The following is a 17551-nucleotide window of genomic DNA, read 5'->3' on the forward strand; positions in this document are numbered from 1 at the left end:
TAGGAAGCAAGGCTACTCTTTGAAACGGCACATTTCGTGCAATGCAACCCTAATCCTGCTCAATTCAACCAGAATACCATTAGGGACGTTAGTACCGGCAGAGACACTATAAAATTTAATTCGTGGCCTTACGAATGGTCTTTAGTAAGCCAGTTATCTGATTCCAAATACCAAGAATAGTTGACTGGTTTGAGCTGCATTCAAAGAGAGGGAGCACATCCAGTGGAAAAATTATTTTTATGACAGCATGTTAAAGGCTATCTACGTGAAGATTAAGCTTGCAGAGCATTAATACTTACGGAAAATGGCGCTTCGTAACAGTTTTCGGGTGTTTTTGCACATGCTTGTAGGCGGACAGGAAAAACTGGAGAAAAGACGCACCTGCAGATCCAAACGGAGACGGTAACTGTGTGTTTGGGCGGGTGGTTTCGTAGTGATGCGATTTTTTTTTAGCGAAAGAATATGAAACATAAAAATGACGCGATCACGTAACAAAAGAGTCAGGGTGGGACGAGCCGCAACATGCATTCGTTGGGTATGTTAATGAATTTTGCTTTGCGCTTCGCCAGTCCTTTCGCTCTATATGATGATAGTTCAACCGGTGTACGGATTATAGCTCTAATGCTTTATTGTTGATTATTGCTCGTCTTGCTAGGCATGATAGAATCTCAGCGCACGAGGACACACACAAAACGGCACAGATCAACTTTATATTAGGCATGGTTTTCATCTGCGCATTATATTTTACAGGATAGTGCATGGTGTTTACAAGAATTATTTAGCCCCGTAACATTCCTGCATTGTTCTGTTGTTTGTTCATGACAGCCGCCGCGATGTCTCAGTGGTTGCGGGGCTTGGCTGCTGACCCGAAAAACGCGGGCTCGAACCGAGCTCCGGGGGTGGAATTTCGATGAAGACAAAACTCTAGAGGCCCGTGTACTGTGCGATGTGAGTGCACGTTAAAGGACCCCAGGTGGTCGAAATTTCCGGAGCCCTTCACTACGGCACCCCTCATAGCCTGACGCTTTGGGAAGTTAAACACCACAGAACATATTTGTTCATGACCTATCGACGGTCCCGAATGGCGCAGATTACATGAGCAATGGAGCCTCCACTCCCTGATGTTGAAGACATGGTGCGATAGACATATACAGCGCCAGGATTGCGATCGAAAACGCGTGCGTCCGGCTCCAGGTGACTCAAACATTTGGGTGGCAAGACAACTTCGCATGCACCCTCCAAGTGATTCAGTCGAATCCACGCTCGACTGCTGATCTCAGGGGTGTGGGTATCAAATTTTGTCCAGGACGGCCACATGTCGAATGGGATAGAATGAAAAAGGTCCCCATGCTTTCCCCTTTCGACGCACGATAAAGTATTGCAGGTGGCATAAATCATTTCACAGCCCTCCACTGCGGCATCCCTTTAGCCGACGTGTCGCATCGGGGTGTTAAGGGCCGCGTGCCATTACTAGCGAGCATGCAATGGTGCTCTTTCTAAGGAGCGCGATTTCCACAGCCTACCGTAAAAATTCTTTTTTTTTTTTCACCCAGGACAACATCTTAAAGGCGAAGACCCTTCGTTACCTGTGCATCCTGTCCGACGCGCATGAGCCGGACGAGCTCGTCGAGTCTGTCGTTGAAAGGACGGCCAGCAGATTCCGGAATCTCGAGGCAATGCACGTTCACTACCGTAACGAAAATGGCGTGCCGCAGCAACTGACCTGGCTTCTTGCACCGGAGGACCCGGAAGTGCTGCAAGGACTCGTCGCCCCTGCCCCCCCTTTGCCGGAAGGTTTAAGGGATGCCCACATGTACCGTGGAAAGCCTTGCGTCCTCTGCTCAACGCAGACGTTCATCGGACTGAAGAAGCCGCACAACCGCGGGAGCATGTCTTGCGTATAGTGTCTTTTCCGCCGCCACGATTTCTTGCTCTCAAAACAATGGGTCCGAGCCGCTGATCTTCTGCTTCTTTCCGCAATCTCATATCTTTTTATGTTACCTTATACGCTAAGCACTACAGACTTGTGACTTACATCGGAATACTGCTGCATGGGTATCTGTGCTGATGGCTGGAACTGATCGCGAATGCTTTTCTGCTTAAAAGCTGTGTTCGTATTTTATGCGGCATTGCGTTTTGCAACTACTTTCTTAACTGGCTTATGGGTGTGGTTGATTGGGTTCACTGATTTTACGCTTATTTGATATCTCTCGTCGTATTCTCGTCGTATTCTGGTCAGCTGACAAACTACTGTTCATTCTGCGATGTGCCCAGTCAGCATTTTGTCCATTAATTGGCGCAGTTAAAAAAATAAAGTTGATGACTTTCACTTTCTTCTACGTACAGTCCAACCGACCTTTGTTTTAGGAACAGAATCGTGGCTCGATCCGACTATCTCAAGCGCTGAAATATTTCGTGACACGTACGAGTGTTTTCGTCGCGACCGTTGTCCACGTGGCGGAGGAGCGTTTATTTTTGTCCATAAAAGTGTCCCATGAGCTCAATTGGAATTCTCTGATAGTGAAACTGAATTGATTGTTTGCAAAGTAAGACTGCCGAACGAGAAAGCAATGGTTCTTGGGTCATTTTATAGGCCTCCTGGTCCTTCTGTAAAGCCGCTAGTTGGCTTATCTAATTTTCTTGAAACTATTAACAATGAATGCCTTGTTTTAGGGGGGCACTTTAACCTTCCGGACATTGACAACCAAGAGACATAGCTCGGGGGAATCTATACTCAACATTTTTGACTTTTTAGATTCCAACAACTTTTGTCAGTATGTGCATGAGCCATCACGAACGGACAGAACTGGTCACGTACTCGACCTCTTGCTGTGTAACGTGCCTGATGTTGTATGCAATGTAAATGTGTTGCCTGGTTTGAGCGACCACAATATTATTATAGCAGATTTATTAGTTCACTATCTGAAGGTTGCAAAACCACCTAGGTGAAAGATTTACGTCTACAGCAGGGCCAACTACGAGGCGATTAGCGCTGCTTTTAATTCGTTCTTTCCAGTTTTTGATGAACTCGCGAATAACTTACCTCTTGAAATAGATTGCATGCCGGAAGTTACTTTTTGTGTTGACGGTGTGCGTAAATTATTGAAGGATTTGAATCAGGCTAAGACTTGTGGCCCTGATGACATTCCTTCCCCTATTTTAAGGAATTGTGCATATACATTATGTCTGTATTTCACCCGGCTGTTCCAGAAGTCCCTTAATGAAACCTACTTGCCTGCTGATTGGAAGGTAGCGCGTGTCGTGCCCATACATAAGAGTGGTATGCGAAACTCCGTTCAGAACTACAGACCCGTTTCCTTAACCAGCATAACCTGTAAAATTATGGAGCATGTAATATATAGTTGCGTTATGGCCCATCTCACCAAACACAATCTCCCATGCACTAGTCAACATGGTTTCAGGCGTGGATTTTCCTGCAGTACGCAGCTGGTAGAGTTATTTATTTATTTATTTGTGACGCTGAGTGTGCCGCGCGGCATAAAACGTGGTGTTAGTGACTAGTAGTTGGCTGGTAGAGTTCGTTCATGATTTAGCATCGGCAATTGATAAGCAACAAGTTGTGGACTGCGTTTTCTTGGATTTCCGTAAAGCATTTGATGTTGTCGCGCACAGTCTTCTTCTCTCCAAATTGAAAGCGTATAACCTGGATTGTAAAGTAATTGAGTGTATTGCAGAATATCTCTCGTTACGAAAACAGGCTGTTGTTCTGAACGGTATTTCTTCACAGTATGCACCAGCTACGTCGGGAGTTTCCCAAGGCTCAGTATTGGGACCACTTTCGTTTTTGCTGCACATTAATGACATTTCAGTTGGCATACAGTCTTCATTCAGGATGTTTGCCGATGATTGTGTTGTTTACAGGGTAGTAAATTCCACTTCTGATTCGAAAATCCTGCAAACTTATTTAGATACTGTAGCAGACTGGTGTGTACGTTGGGACATGTCCTTAAATATAAAAAAAAATTCAGGGGGCACTTTGACTGTCTAAAGTGGGTAGAGGCGGAAGCGTTTTCCGCACCACCTTCGCTGTTTCTGTGGCACTGGTGGCGTCACATATAATTGAGTACTAATTACTAAGTGATGAGAAATCACTAATTAATTGTTAATTACTGATTAATGCCTGAATACTAATTAACTGCTAATTAATGACGCATAAGCTTCGCCTTTAGGAGTGGAACGCGACAGCGCGTTGTAGCGCTGCCAGGGAGTCCACGGAACGCCACCACCCGTTCGGCGCGATGCCTTGCCCTTTGAACGCAACGCTTTTTGAGGAAAGGAAATGGCGCAGTAATTTTCTGTCATCTCGGTGGACACCTGAACCGCACCGTAGAGGAAGGGAGGAGGTGGGAGTGAAATAAGATAGATAAAGAGGAGCCGTAATGAAGAAAATGAAAATTGTATTTGAGGTTCGCTTAGGCTGTTGGTGGTGAAAACTTTTTAATTGGAGACCCTGTAGCTTAGTGCTCCGGAATAACTTCGATCACTTGGGGTTCTTTAATGTGCACTCACATCGAACAGAGCACGCGCTCTTTTGCACTTCATCTCCATCGAAAGGCAGCTGCCGCTGCCGACATTTCAACCAAAGACGGTGGGCACAGAGTCAACTGGCCAAATGAAATTGAGAAGTTTGAAGGAATAAAGAAGATACAATTTGCGTGAGACATGGTGAACTGCAGATCAATGGTCGCCTTAAAAGGGGCACTGCCGCCGCGGTGGCTAAGAGGTTATGGCGCTCGGGTGCTCACACAAAAGACGCGGGTTCGATGCCGACCGCGGCTGTCGAATTTCGATAGAGGCGAAATTCTAGAGGCCCGTTTGCTGTGCGATGTCGGTGCACGTTAAAGATACCCCAGGTGGTGGAAATTTCGGGAGCCCTCCACTATGACATCCCTCATAGCCTGTGTCGTTTTGGGACGTTAAACACATGTTAACCGCAAACCACTGAACTTTCAGGCATTTCCTCCTCAGGCGCGAAGAGCACTGGCAGCGATGCGTCTCTCCAAACTTAAACAGTCAGTGCACCGACTGTTACGTTCCGTCATAGATCATAACAACCTAGATAGTATGGCATGCACAGACCACACACTTCAGCAAGCCTCCATTTTCTGCAAATGTTATCTTGAAAGACCAAGTGAACGCGAGTAATTTCCCTTACGACATACTACGCGGGCACCATTCACCCGGCAGAAAAGCATCAGGCTGTTATACAGTAAAAAGCTTCAGAAAGCATCCTTGTCAGTGAAGGGGTGCGAAACACACAATGAAGTGTTGTAATATCAGTTATTCCTCGAAATCACGTGAACCACTGCGTGCCACCAAAACTGATACATCATGACGTCGCACTAAACTGATCGCATATCACGTTCTGTGGGCACACTACTCATGGTACTAACGTTTCGATACGAACCTCTTGGTATTGCTCCTTGATACAAAGGTGCCAGTAAGACTGTGGTACTAAAATTCTGGCACTGGATGCTGGTAGTAAATGTGAGGAGGAATAAAGTTTTTTTTCACGTGGTGAAAACAGCGGAATTGTGGAAATGTATACCACGTTTCGTTGACTCCTTTCACAGATTCTTGCGCTCCGCACAAGCACCTCTACGGAGGAGTCCACTTTGTCGATCGTTTGCCCAGGACAGACACCGGAAAGGTGAAGAGAAAGGCCCTCTGTCAAGCATGAAGCATTACGCGATGCGGCAAAAACAAATAAAAGGTTAAACTTGGTCGTGAGTTACGATGTTCTGTTCTCTGCTGCCATAAAACCACAACAGCATTTGTCCCAATGTCTGAAGCACGTAATGCTGTAACAAAGCCGTGACCGCACTGACCAGAGTTCGTGAAAGCCGTGACCAGAAGTTCCTTCAGAATCCAACACGGCTCTACTAAAATAGTTGCAGCTCCATTGATAATGCACTTTCGAAGAGAGGGAAGAGTCTTCGTTCTCAGCATTGCAAACTAAATGGAGAGCAGCCTCCACTCGCTCAGCTAGGGCACCTTGTAGCAGTCATTCCCCTGGTACATTTTCAATCTAGCAGTCAAGGGCGCAGTTTCCGGAATAAATGTGGCACGGATGAATGTTCGCCGCCGTTCTCGCATGAGTTCACATCTGTCCAGAACTTCTGTTTTTGAGGTACACAACCCAACGCAGCACAGCAGACTCGTTCAAATATCGTTACGGCACCTTTTTTTTTCAACAACCTTGATACTTGAAAAGAATATGCTTGATAATTCATAACAAATGATAAGAGCCACAGATTATAGTGGGCGCCATTTCGAACATTTCTTCGTGGCTGTAACCAAAAGACAAACACTGGCCGCGAAAATTATTTCAAAAAATTTCTCAACATGGCAAAAGTTCATTCACATATTCCTGAAAAGTACAACAAAAGAAACCTGTCCATTTCGGGCAACCGACTAAAAAATAAGGCTGAATATTCGATATCTACTCCGAAGCCGTTGTTGTGTCACAAAAGACAGCACCGAAGAAAAATAAGAAAATGTCATCAAATAGGTGTTTGTTGTAGAGGGCAACACTTGCAAAACAAGATACCTTCGCAAAACCTCCTCGTCAGTCACGTATTATAAATCAAAGTAAAAGGTGAACTGGTGGCCTAGGTCTTTTCTGTTTCCACTGAGAACGCACCAGTCACCATCTCGGTAGTGCGCTCCTCGTCTGGCGACGCCTCATGCTTGATGCCCTGTTGCGAAGCCTCTTTGATGTCTTCGTCAGCACTTCCACTACCGGAAGCCCTCCCCAGTGGCGTGTCCGAACGAGGCTGTTCCTGACGCTCATCGGCAGGATACCCGTCGCTTTTTCTCCTGCTGTTGCGCCTGTCCTTAACCAGCACCGGTCCCTGGAATGTAGGCGGCAGCAGAACGCCTCCCCCAACATGGCAGTCCGGCTGCTCAGGGCACGGCTTCTGCGATTCGGGCTCGGTCTTGCCGATAACGATGGGTTCGATTGCGCGCTCTTCATACGGTCCGTCGGCTTGGTTGGCTCTAGTGACCGGTCCAGGTTGCTGTGCTGGACTTTCGACTGCTGGTAATGCAGCACTGACTACAACGGATCTGTCTACGGACAAGTGGTCCCGGACGAGTGTAGTTGATCCGGTGTTCACGCCAGTGAATACAGGCTTCTTTCGGTATTCAGCGTCATCCGTAGAGGTTACACAGGTCGATGCACCACTCAGACGACCTGGCACACCGCCGTGGTCTCCTTCTTTGTCGAGCTCCATCACTTCAGCGATACTGACGACCTCCCGCGATGGCAACAGCGATGGCTCGGGACCAGGCGCAGTTTGCTCTGGTCTGTCGTCCGCCGGCGTATTGGTAGCAGGAACTGCGCAGACCGTTTCTTCCTCTTTGAGATCTCCCGGCCTATGCTGCACCTGCATCGCTGTGGCGACTTGGGTCGCAGACTCCGCCGGTGCACTAGAGTCGTTCGCAGTCGGGACCAATGGCGGGTCTGGCGGAATACGGCAGCTCGCCTTGCTATCCGAGCTGCTTCCGTCTGGCAGCGCAGGCCCTACCTGTGCGGACGCCTCCCTCCTCCTCTGTTCAAGGTACTCTTCGAAGTTGAACTCGGGGGACGATGGAGCTCCGTGTTTCTTTCGCGAAGCGCGACTAGGCGTCGTGGAAGCGGTGCTGCTCGCTGTGCTGACGACGGACTCCTCCCCTCTCTCTGGGCTCCCTTGGCGTCCCGCTTTGCCGTGCGCCCTCTTCCTGCTGCCGAAGAGCACCATCTGCAAGGCGTCAAAGCTCGGCAAGCCATGGCTTGCTTTTTTAGACTGCGTTGCCGTGATCTGCTTGCTGTCCCTAGCGCTTCCAGCATCGTGACCCCAGACGTAAGACACTGCGCCCTTGTTCGGCACGACTTGCAGGGGAGCGCCTTCGTCATCGTCATCGTACACGTTGTGACGTAAATGGCCGGTGGGTTCGAACCAATTCTCCAGCAGAGCTGGTTCTTGGGCGGACGGGCCTTGGACGTTCACACTGACGCGCTGCGGCTGCTTCACTGATGGGCTGTTTCTCCCGGAGTGGTGCTTCGATGAAGAGGCGGTGCTTGGCTGCTTCGAATGCCGAGAAACCTTGCGGTGCCATATGAAGCGGTCCCAGGTGCTTTGGTCATTGGGCTGAGTGTAGCTGGATTCTCGGCAGGATATCGCGTCGTCGGCTGCGATCACCGGCGCTTCTTCTTGCAGGTCGGAGAGGTAGTTGACGTAGACGCAGAGGAGAATAAGCGCCTGCAAAGAGTAAATATAGTTTTTCATTAAACTAAGGTTGTCTCCTAAGGTGTTACCTTTACAGAAAATGTCATATGGAGTAAGATCATTTTTCTTTTAGGCGCATTGTCGAAATAACAATCTTTTGTTTAGCACGTGCTTCATGACAAAATGACACGTCATTTGTTACATAGTGCAGCAAAGTAAGACGGACATAAGGCAATACAAATCGAAGCTAAGGTATCAGAATTATTCCACAGTGTAAATTATTGTTTGGATGCTTTGTATTTCAGCCGTGGAACGGCTTCTGAATGTGACTGAACCGTGTCATTAAAGCGGTATTCAAGAACACCAATCTACATGTAACTAGAAGCACCTTGGCTTCCTTAAGGGACTGCACGGCGAGCATCACCGGATGTCTCACCTCTCAAGACAAAAATGAGCGTACGTCCTTGATTGATCATCAGCCAGATTGCTAAAATTGTCCCCATTACTACCACCACTGCGTACATCCGTCAACAACGCCCATAAAATAAAGCTTGTTCCCTTTGCTAGCAGACAGCCTTCTTTTCATGCCAAATTTGCTTCCAATAACGCAGCCTTCCTTGGCTAGCTATAAAACTGTTAAGTGTATTTTGTGCTTTTCATTTAATTATATTGCACTAATCGGTACGTCTGTATGGCACCACCCTTCTTCCATCTTTTCATCCCGATTCCCTCTCCTACGCAGAGTAGTATGTCTGCGAATATTCACGCCGGCTGAAATCTCTGTTATTACAGATCTCTCTCTAATTCAGCGCTTCCCACCTTTAAAACATATAATGCGCTTGCGGGTAATTCGGGCCGCTAAAAAGAAAACCTGCTGATGTCATGGTCAGGTACCTTAATGGCAGCCACAACGGTGTAGCCCAGTGCGGGGAGGATGTAGCTCCACTGAAATGGTATAAACATAAGATGAATGAGGGTAAGAAAGCGCAGAGCTCAATTCTCTGTGTGCGCATATATTCGTTTCATAGCTCGGAAGATAAGGCATACTGGCGTTCGTTCCTGAGTCAAGATGCGTTAGAGCCCTTAGCTGCTTTACTTGACCGATGAACTTTGCTGAAATAAGCCAACCTGCATTGAAAACAGTCATTTACTTACAGTTGTTCGAGCAGAGGCGTCATAGGCGATGGTAGCCTCACACAATCCGCTGGTCACCAACATTTCAGAAGCTTTCGTTTGTCAGTGGTAACGCGATAAGTGTTTCGCAGCGGAAGTCTCTCGGAAAATATGCCTAACATTGGTTCTCTTGTTATTATCAGAAAACCAGGATGTGCAAAATTTTTGCGGAAGTCTGAAGGTTTTCGGAATTTGTTTACAATAAAATTTCTGCGTACTGCCCATGAAGGAGCCACATCAGAACGGGTACATTTGTACTTACAGCTGACACCGATGCTTCCTCTGGACGGGCGGTGGTCTGCGTCTCTCCATTCATGTCGGTAGTCTGGCCTGCATCAGCTCGCATCTGCAGAGACGGACAAATCGATGCAAAAAACAGTTGTCAAGTGCAGAAACGCAGTACGTGGCTGATACGTGGCATCTGGCTTGGTTCAAAAGGGATGCGAACAAAAACCATTCGGTCCATCCATCTAGCAAGCTTAGCGTATGTCCACGGCGTATCGTCTTTTTGAAATAACGCCGGTGTGCTGTGTGTGCGATACCAATTAACGTTAAAGAGCCCCACGTGGCCGTATGAATACGGAGCCCACCGCCATGCCATATGTCATAGCCGTGAGCGCTCTGAGACGTTTAACCCGCGTTCCATACCAATAGCAGAATCAAACTTATCTACATCACTTGAAGAAAGAGGTGATTGCAGAACTAGACAAGACCACTTCACGCATAACTAGCGCTAGCATATCAAACAACTGCTCACCGGTAAGCGTGGGAGGAAGGCATCGACACAGGAGGCGCACCAGATGAGGAGGGTCGTCATGCCTTTCCATATTATGAACAGCCTGATGACCGAGCTGATATCCTGCGTCATGCAGGAGAAACGACCTCTTAAGATGCCTTTATTACTTTCGTTTGCGCAGACACGAGGGCATCTGCAAGTGCTCAAAGACCTGCGTCAGAAAGCAAAATTTTCCTGAGGATAACACAGCAGCAGACCACTAGGACACTTTTTCGTGAAAATGACCGCCTGTGTGGCAGTTGCATGGTAGTGCAGTCTAAAACAGTTCACGAGTTTAATAATTTGCAATGCGCATTGCGTTGGACACTGGAATGGCCCATGTGTGGAACTTTACCTACGCGTATTTGGAAATGCGTCAGAGAAGCCATCTGTCGGCATTCCTAGTCTTACTGCGGCACGCACAAAGGGAGACGCCTATCTCTGCGATACCGTGCACATGCACAAGAAATAATGGTCGGCTCAAAGGGACATAAGCCAATAACTATCGCGCGCTACCCTGGCTAAATGCATGACGCAAGGGGGCGGGGGTGCATGACTAAAGGTAGCAGGAATGCAGCTGTCATGAAAAATATTACACTGTGTAATTACGATGGGCACAAAATGGTAATATGGTTCTGGAAAGAGGTGATGGTTCCTTGTCGAATGTGGTCCTGAGCATTCAAGCAAGGTTAGAATCAAACAACGCAATGCAGGTAGGCCTGCTTTGGGAGAAAATGGCAATAAACCAAATCAAGAGGGTACTAGGAGGAGACATCGGATGGGCATCATTGGAGAGCAGAGAAGCTAGCAGTAAGATAAAATTCGAGGAGCGATTGAGAGAAACGGGGGAAAAACAGTCGGGTAGGAAAGTTTTCAGCTAATTATATACATGAGGAATGTCGATACAAAATGAAGAAAGCGAAATAGAAAACTGACAGGCTATTACCTAGAGAGAAGTTGCCGGAAATTCTGGCAATATCGGTTATGAAAGGCTAAAGAAGTAAAGTGGCGTCTGTGGAAAACAGACATGAAGACGAAATCGGCACTGGGAACATACAGAATGTTGAAGCATGAAATCACCAAATAAAATGTCTACGATAATTTTAGGGGAAGCTCTTTGTTGTTTGAGACCACGACGGGAGTGCAGCGGACTAAGACGATACCCAGACAAGTGCCAATGGATAGAGGAGGTGGAAGCGGCTGAACCCTTGACATGTTTCTGTAAAGAGCTTGACCCCACAGGTGAAAGCACCGCAGCTTATTTATTCAAAGCATTGGGGTTTAAGAACAATGGATGAAAATAGATGTCAAACGGGTAGAGATAGCCTAGTTATGTTATCTGATCAGTGGGCTAAAATCAAGACAAGACAAATTCTACCAGTCACGGCTAAGAGGCGCGAGCCGGCACCCGTTTTAAAGAGTTGTTTTATCTATCCATTCGCTCATCCATGCATCAAGTAAGGAGACGCGTACACTTCTCAGGAAGCTACATGTTTGTGCCTTACTTGTTCTTCGTCATCCTTGTTTGGCCTTTGAAGCTGTAAAAAGCGAACACAGCGAAAAGGTGCGCTTTAGCATCTTCGGTATGAGAAACGCTATCATGGAAACTAAGAGCTCTAGCAACTCTGCTGGCGGTAGTGATGGTAGCTTTTTCATGTGATCGCCACCAGGTACAGCATCTTCCGGTGACATAGAGCGTTAGATAGGAAGGCAGCGTTTGCATTTGAGAAGGGCGAACTCTTTTAGCGGCACAGTATGCCATGTTATCGAGTCAACTTGCAATTAACCAGTATTAAATAATCCCAGTTAAGCTTCGGGCGCAGCTACTAAGCGTTCATTGAAGGCTATGCATCAAACACAGCGGTTCTGATGAAGGGGTGTCTGACGTTCACGGGAAAACGGAAGACGAACTCGGTGTAGCTGCAGTCGGAATGCGAAGTACTTACGTAGTAAAGGCTGAATATTAGAATGACGTCACTCAGTGCATTCGTGGAGTGGGCTATGTCCAGGATTACCCTCATGGCCAAGTGATCTAAAGAAAACAAAGAAGAGAAAGTTGTTTTGAGAAGAATCAAATAATTTTTGGAAGCGAGGATGAAGGGGGAGGGGGGGATGCCTATATGTGCGTAACTAGAGACACAGGGTGGGAAACTGACGCTTGGCCCATGTCCTTGGCTGTGTTTGACAGTAATAGCTGCTCCACCTTTGTTTATTTGGCATTTTAGAGTGTGCAATTAATTATTCACTTGTCCGCTCTAGGACATTCTAATTCTTGAAATTGGCTGCATCTTGTTATACAATAATTGCGTGGCATAGACGCTATCTTTTTTTATTTACCCCTAGCGTCTCAATATGATTTCTGCTAAATTCAGGTGTGCACGCCAGACTGGTCGATTGAGCCCAGTCTGCACATCTAACTGGCCTGATACACTGTCAAGCACATTCATGACTTGTGTGTGTTGCGACCTCTGTGACGGCAGGACACGCCCGAATCTTTTTTACACTGTGCTGTTGAAACCACATGCGGCCTTGCAAATTTTTCGATATGGCCTGCCCTCTGCAGAGTACCTTCAGCATGAATGCTGTACAAGGGTTCGATATACATGAATTACTACGTGAAATTTTCACTGTGGGGTAAATAACTATTAATTGAATTTTTTTCTCATGCTGTTTTGGTTTGTACTACAGCAGCCGATAGGTGGCTATACGAAAGCATTGGAATTCTATTCCTGTGAGGGATAAAAACCGCCACAAAATCGCTGCCCTTCATTTAACTCCTAATCTTACTTGAGCCTGCGGCAAGATCTGAAATAAATTAAAAAGCTAGAATTATATTTCATTGTTGTGACTCAAGTGAACTGAAATTAAAGTTGACTTCATAGTTACCGTTACTGTTGAAGTCAAAACCGAAAGAGTTTGAGAAAAGAATTCAATTACTAAGTATTTACTAGGGAAGAGGAAACTCTATGGCGATTTACGTTTACTAATGTCTTCGGCACAATTCGATGACAAAGCACAAAACAAAAATGGCTTCTCTAGAAACAGCTAGCGTACGAAACGGGACGACAGAAGGAGCTAGCGCTCGTGGAGTGTCCTCTTTCTATCCTCCCATTCCTTGCACTAGCTGTTTTCATAAATGACTAACAGGCCCATATTCACGCCTTAACGAATGGCTTCTCTCTTTGAGCAGAAACAACTTAAGTCACAAAAACACCTTGCGTGACATATGTAAGGTAACCCACTGTAGGAGCATTCTATAGGAATAAGAACACAAATTGCTTCGCTACCTCTCCGCCGGTGGGTATGTACTGGCAGTCACGCATTGATGCATGAAAAACCATTCTGTGGACTATGGGAAGTATTCACCCGCTGATGTCGAACTGCACCCAGTAGTGAGAACCCACAAGGTGCTGTAGCGCTTCAAATCGGTACTGCCGCTGCGGTTGCTCGGTGGTTATGTGTTCGGCTACTGACCCGAAAGACGCAGGTTCAGTTCCGGCCGCGGCGGTAGAATTTTGACGGAGCCGAAATTCTAGAGGGTCGTGAACTATGCGAGGTCAGTCCACGTTCAAAGAACCCCAGGTGGTGGATATTTCCGGGCACTTCACTACGGCGTCCATCCTAGCCTGGGTCGCTTTGTGACGTTAAGCACCCATAAACTGCAAACCAAACTCAAATCTGTTCCGTTCATAGTTCGTGGCACTTAAAGGATGCGCAAACAGCAAAAATCTCGCAGTCTACGCAGCCTTTTTGTTATTGTTGTTCTTGGACATTGGCGACACGCGTCTGTCTGCACAAGGTTCTCTCACTTACGTGACGGTCCTGGAAAGCCTAGGAGCCTCGAAAGCCACGAGTCCGACGACCTTGCAAGCACTGAGGCGCAGTTCCAACCCTGCAAGGCGAGGCAGAGGATTTTTCGTGCGTCGTCCACAACCAGTACAAAGACGCAGACAAATGGCACTGGCAAGCCGGCAAAAACATTCTCGACATTTGACAAGGCATACTCATTGGCATCCAAACAAGCATCGCCATACGGCTACAAAGAAAAGCCGAAGCAGGACGAATTTTCTTTAACTACGAAGTTTCTTAAAAAGCTGCATTGCTTTGCTTTTTATCCGTATGACTGCACTTGGGTAGATGCCAAAGAGTAATTGCTCTCTTATTGCAAATCTATCCGCCTTTGGGATTGCCCTAAATGTCTGACTAACAAGGTATACCCTGCATGTTACGCCCATCATAAGTAAACAGTGTTACCGTTGTTGCGATGGCTTAGCTACTCGTTTCTATGGCAGCAGTCTCAGAGCTTTCCGCCATTAGGAGAACTATACAAACGACAAACAAGTGGGTGAGGGAACAAACGCGGATTAATGACATCCTAGTAGAAATCAAGAGGAAGAAATGGGCTCGGGCAGGACATGTAACGCGAAGGAAAGATAGCCAATGTGGTCCTTAAGGGTAATGAAGTGGATTCCAAGAGAAGGCAAACGTAGCAGGGGGCGGCAGAAAGTTAGGTGGACGGATGAGATTAAGAAGCTCGTGGGGGTATACGTTGGCCGAAGGTCGCAAAGGACAGCGTTAATTGGAGAGACTTGGGAGAGGCCTTTGCCCTATAGGGTGCAATGTCAGGCTGATGACGATGGTTATTATGACGACAAAAGCCAACTAGTCTCCAGTGTAATCTTACAGCTGTGTCAGCGCTACTGCCTTTAAGACTTTCTCGCAGTGCAATGTGGTGGCGTTGTTGATGATCCCATCTGGATAACAATTTCCGATTACAACGCACTACGCTTACGGCGACCACTACGACACCATTTTAGGCCGACAAATTCCGCCTGTAATGTTTCTGGCCTAATAAGTTGTCGATACATCTTTGCCGCGCTTCAACGCCGGTAAGTAGGGTCATAACCAGGTTCACCTGTGTAATATGGACTTTTCCGCGGAGCCCAGTGCACTCTATGCTGAAATGAGTAAAAAGGGATTAAATTTGTCCTTTTAATAAAGGGTGTGCGCTAGACTAGAGCTTGCTCCATTTTTACTCCCATATAGGTGTATTCGTGATTAGAGTGCACAGTATTATCGGTGCAGGCCGATGTTAAAGGCGGTGGGTCCACGTAAGATCGAATAAATGGTGGGTGGCTGACCTCTTAAATTTATTTGAAATTTTCATACATTGCTGCCTTATAGAATAGAACAGATCCGCAATTGGTTTTGCGACAAACTTTTCTCGAAGCGCCGGGAATTATAAATTACGAAGATGTGGAATTACCCGCTAATATGGTCTGCTGTTATAGTCAAATTTGGCTGTGAATTACATAAAGTATATTAATTTCAGGTACATGAAGATTGTTTCAGTAAACATATAGATGCTTTATTTGTGCTCAGTTATTTTCGTCGCTCCGGCAGGCCGCTCTGGGAGTCCTCACACCACCCCTTGCGTAATAGTGCAGCAATTAAGGAATTCGAGACTGCCCAGAGATGGCAGGTGCTGCCACCGGTCGGGCTTGCGCTACATAGATTGCTCTTTTCCACAGACCAATCATTAGCTGCCGCCTTCCACGGTGGGCAGTTTACTCACTTCCGATGGGCAGGTTTCTCTCGGGACCACCTGCCAGAGCCGTGCTCGTGATTTTGTAGCGAAAGCTACATTGGCCACGATCGAATTGGCCACGAGGAGGCACAGAGACCGACCTAGAGCCACTGCCTAGCTCACCGCGGCATCTGGCATGACGTCACACCGCGCGCCTCGCCGCGGAGCCGCCGCCGCCGCAGTTTGGTATGACGTCACACCGCTTGCCTCGTCGTTGCGCTCGCTTACGCTACGTATATCCTGGCATAGCCGAGCTAAGCCCCTGCCCATTTTTTTCGCTCACTGCGCAGACACCGGGAACGGGGCCTTTAACGCTATCGACTTAATAGAATAATTTAGCATACCGGAAACGTACTAGCGGAAAAGTATACAAGTATACCCAGCCACGCCCCTCCACTGCACATGCCCTGCTCCCGTACTAAAACCGGTATACGCCTCCGTTAGTACTTCTGCGGTATGCTAAGCCTATTATTCCGTTCAGCCTGGACTACAGGAGATGTGTGCGCACCCGCTATATCTCGGATAGCTTGGAAACTATACAAGTAGTAAACAGGAGAAAGCAAAACTTTTCGGTTCAAGTATCTAGGGCGCCATAATCCTGGAAGAAGACCCAAATCAGACGCCATTAATGCCGGTAATCCCGGATTAATCCCCATTTATCCCTCATGGACCTATCGCAGTAGGAAAGAAGCAAGGACTGCAAATTCGGCACTCACGAAGCAGGCTGTGGTCACCAGGGCAACCTTGAGCTGCTCGCGGAAGTGTTCCAGCATCTCACGGCGCGCCTCGTCCGATGGCCGTCTGATGCGGTCGCCGGAACGCCGGCGGTGCCTCCGGGCGACGTCGGTCAACGTCGAGGTCGACTGGTCCGGTCCGGGCATGCGTTGCTGCTGGACTGACTGCAGGCTGCCCAGCTGGTCTCGGTGGCGGCCGGATTTCCACATGATTGAGACGCAGAATTCAAGGTATTGCGGGACGCGATCTGCAGGTCGTGTAGCCTCTGCTGTCGTTCTTCTTCCTCTTCTTCTTATTCTGCGCACGTGGTCCCCGTGGACCAGGATTCTTTTTCTCTTTCGTCGCCTTATTGAAATGGTTTCATGGAAATGGAACAAATATTTGAATACATAACACAATATTGTTCCTGTTGCTTGTATTGACCTACATACTTTAGTTAATAAGCAGGACCGTACTTGTTTCCTTCATGAAAGTTGCCTGTATGCAATTTTTTTAGCCATAACTAGCCAACGGTGGTGGTAGCGGTGATAAAAATTTTATTCTCCAAGAGAATTCTAGGCACGCAGGCCCCCTGGAGTCCCCGCACGACCTCATTCACGGTCTAAATGTCACGTGGTGTTGGTCCTTGACGTATGCCGCCCGATGGACGGCGATCTTCTGCCAGGCCAGGTCCGCTGACGACAGTGAGCTCTACCAGTCCTCTAAGTTTGGAGACGCACTACCACCGCCTACTGTTCAGTGGTGTCCGCGCATTGCACAACGATGACTGCGGTGCCCTCCAGCTCGCGTTGGCGCGATCGCATGAAGGGTCAAGAGTGGCGAAGTTGCGAAGAGGTAGTGGTGGAACACCAATTTACCACGACGCCAGGTCTTATTAAATGGGTAATTCAGCGCCATCTTGGGCACCGTGCAAGACTCATTAAGAGCGGAAGAGTACTAGTCCGTTGTCCCATCCATCTCGTTCGCAACACGATACACAAACTTGACGGCACACTTAAGCATCGCATTAAGTGTATTACAAGATATTGTTAAAGAAACCCTTCAGTGGCC

The 17551-nt window shown here is 47.5% G+C and overlaps 1 protein-coding gene and 1 pseudogene across 1 annotated transcript; one reads left to right on the top strand and one right to left on the bottom strand.

Moving 5' to 3' along the window:
* The window catches only part of LOC149366468 (luciferin 4-monooxygenase-like), a 55954-nt pseudogene extending 50210 nt beyond the window's left edge, over window positions 1-5744 (top strand).
* Window positions 5491-16710, bottom strand: LOC149366469 (uncharacterized). Its single transcript, XM_089570938.1, has 8 exons — window positions 16483-16710; window positions 13993-14071; window positions 12126-12211; window positions 11685-11717; window positions 10162-10263; window positions 9667-9750; window positions 9126-9176; window positions 5491-8264 (listed from the first exon to the last, which is right to left on the bottom strand). The coding sequence occupies exons 1-8, from the start codon at window positions 16708-16710 to the stop codon at window positions 6633-6635; spliced, it is 2295 nt and encodes a 764-aa protein (XP_089427064.1). The 3' UTR covers window positions 5491-6632.
* Between the last annotated feature and the right edge of the window lie 841 nt (window positions 16711-17551).

This window comes from Amblyomma mixtum, chromosome 1 (assembly GCF_055824585.1).
Source record: "Amblyomma mixtum isolate Tamu chromosome 1, ASM5582458v1, whole genome shotgun sequence".
NCBI lineage: Eukaryota > Metazoa > Arthropoda > Arachnida > Ixodida > Ixodidae > Amblyomma > Amblyomma mixtum.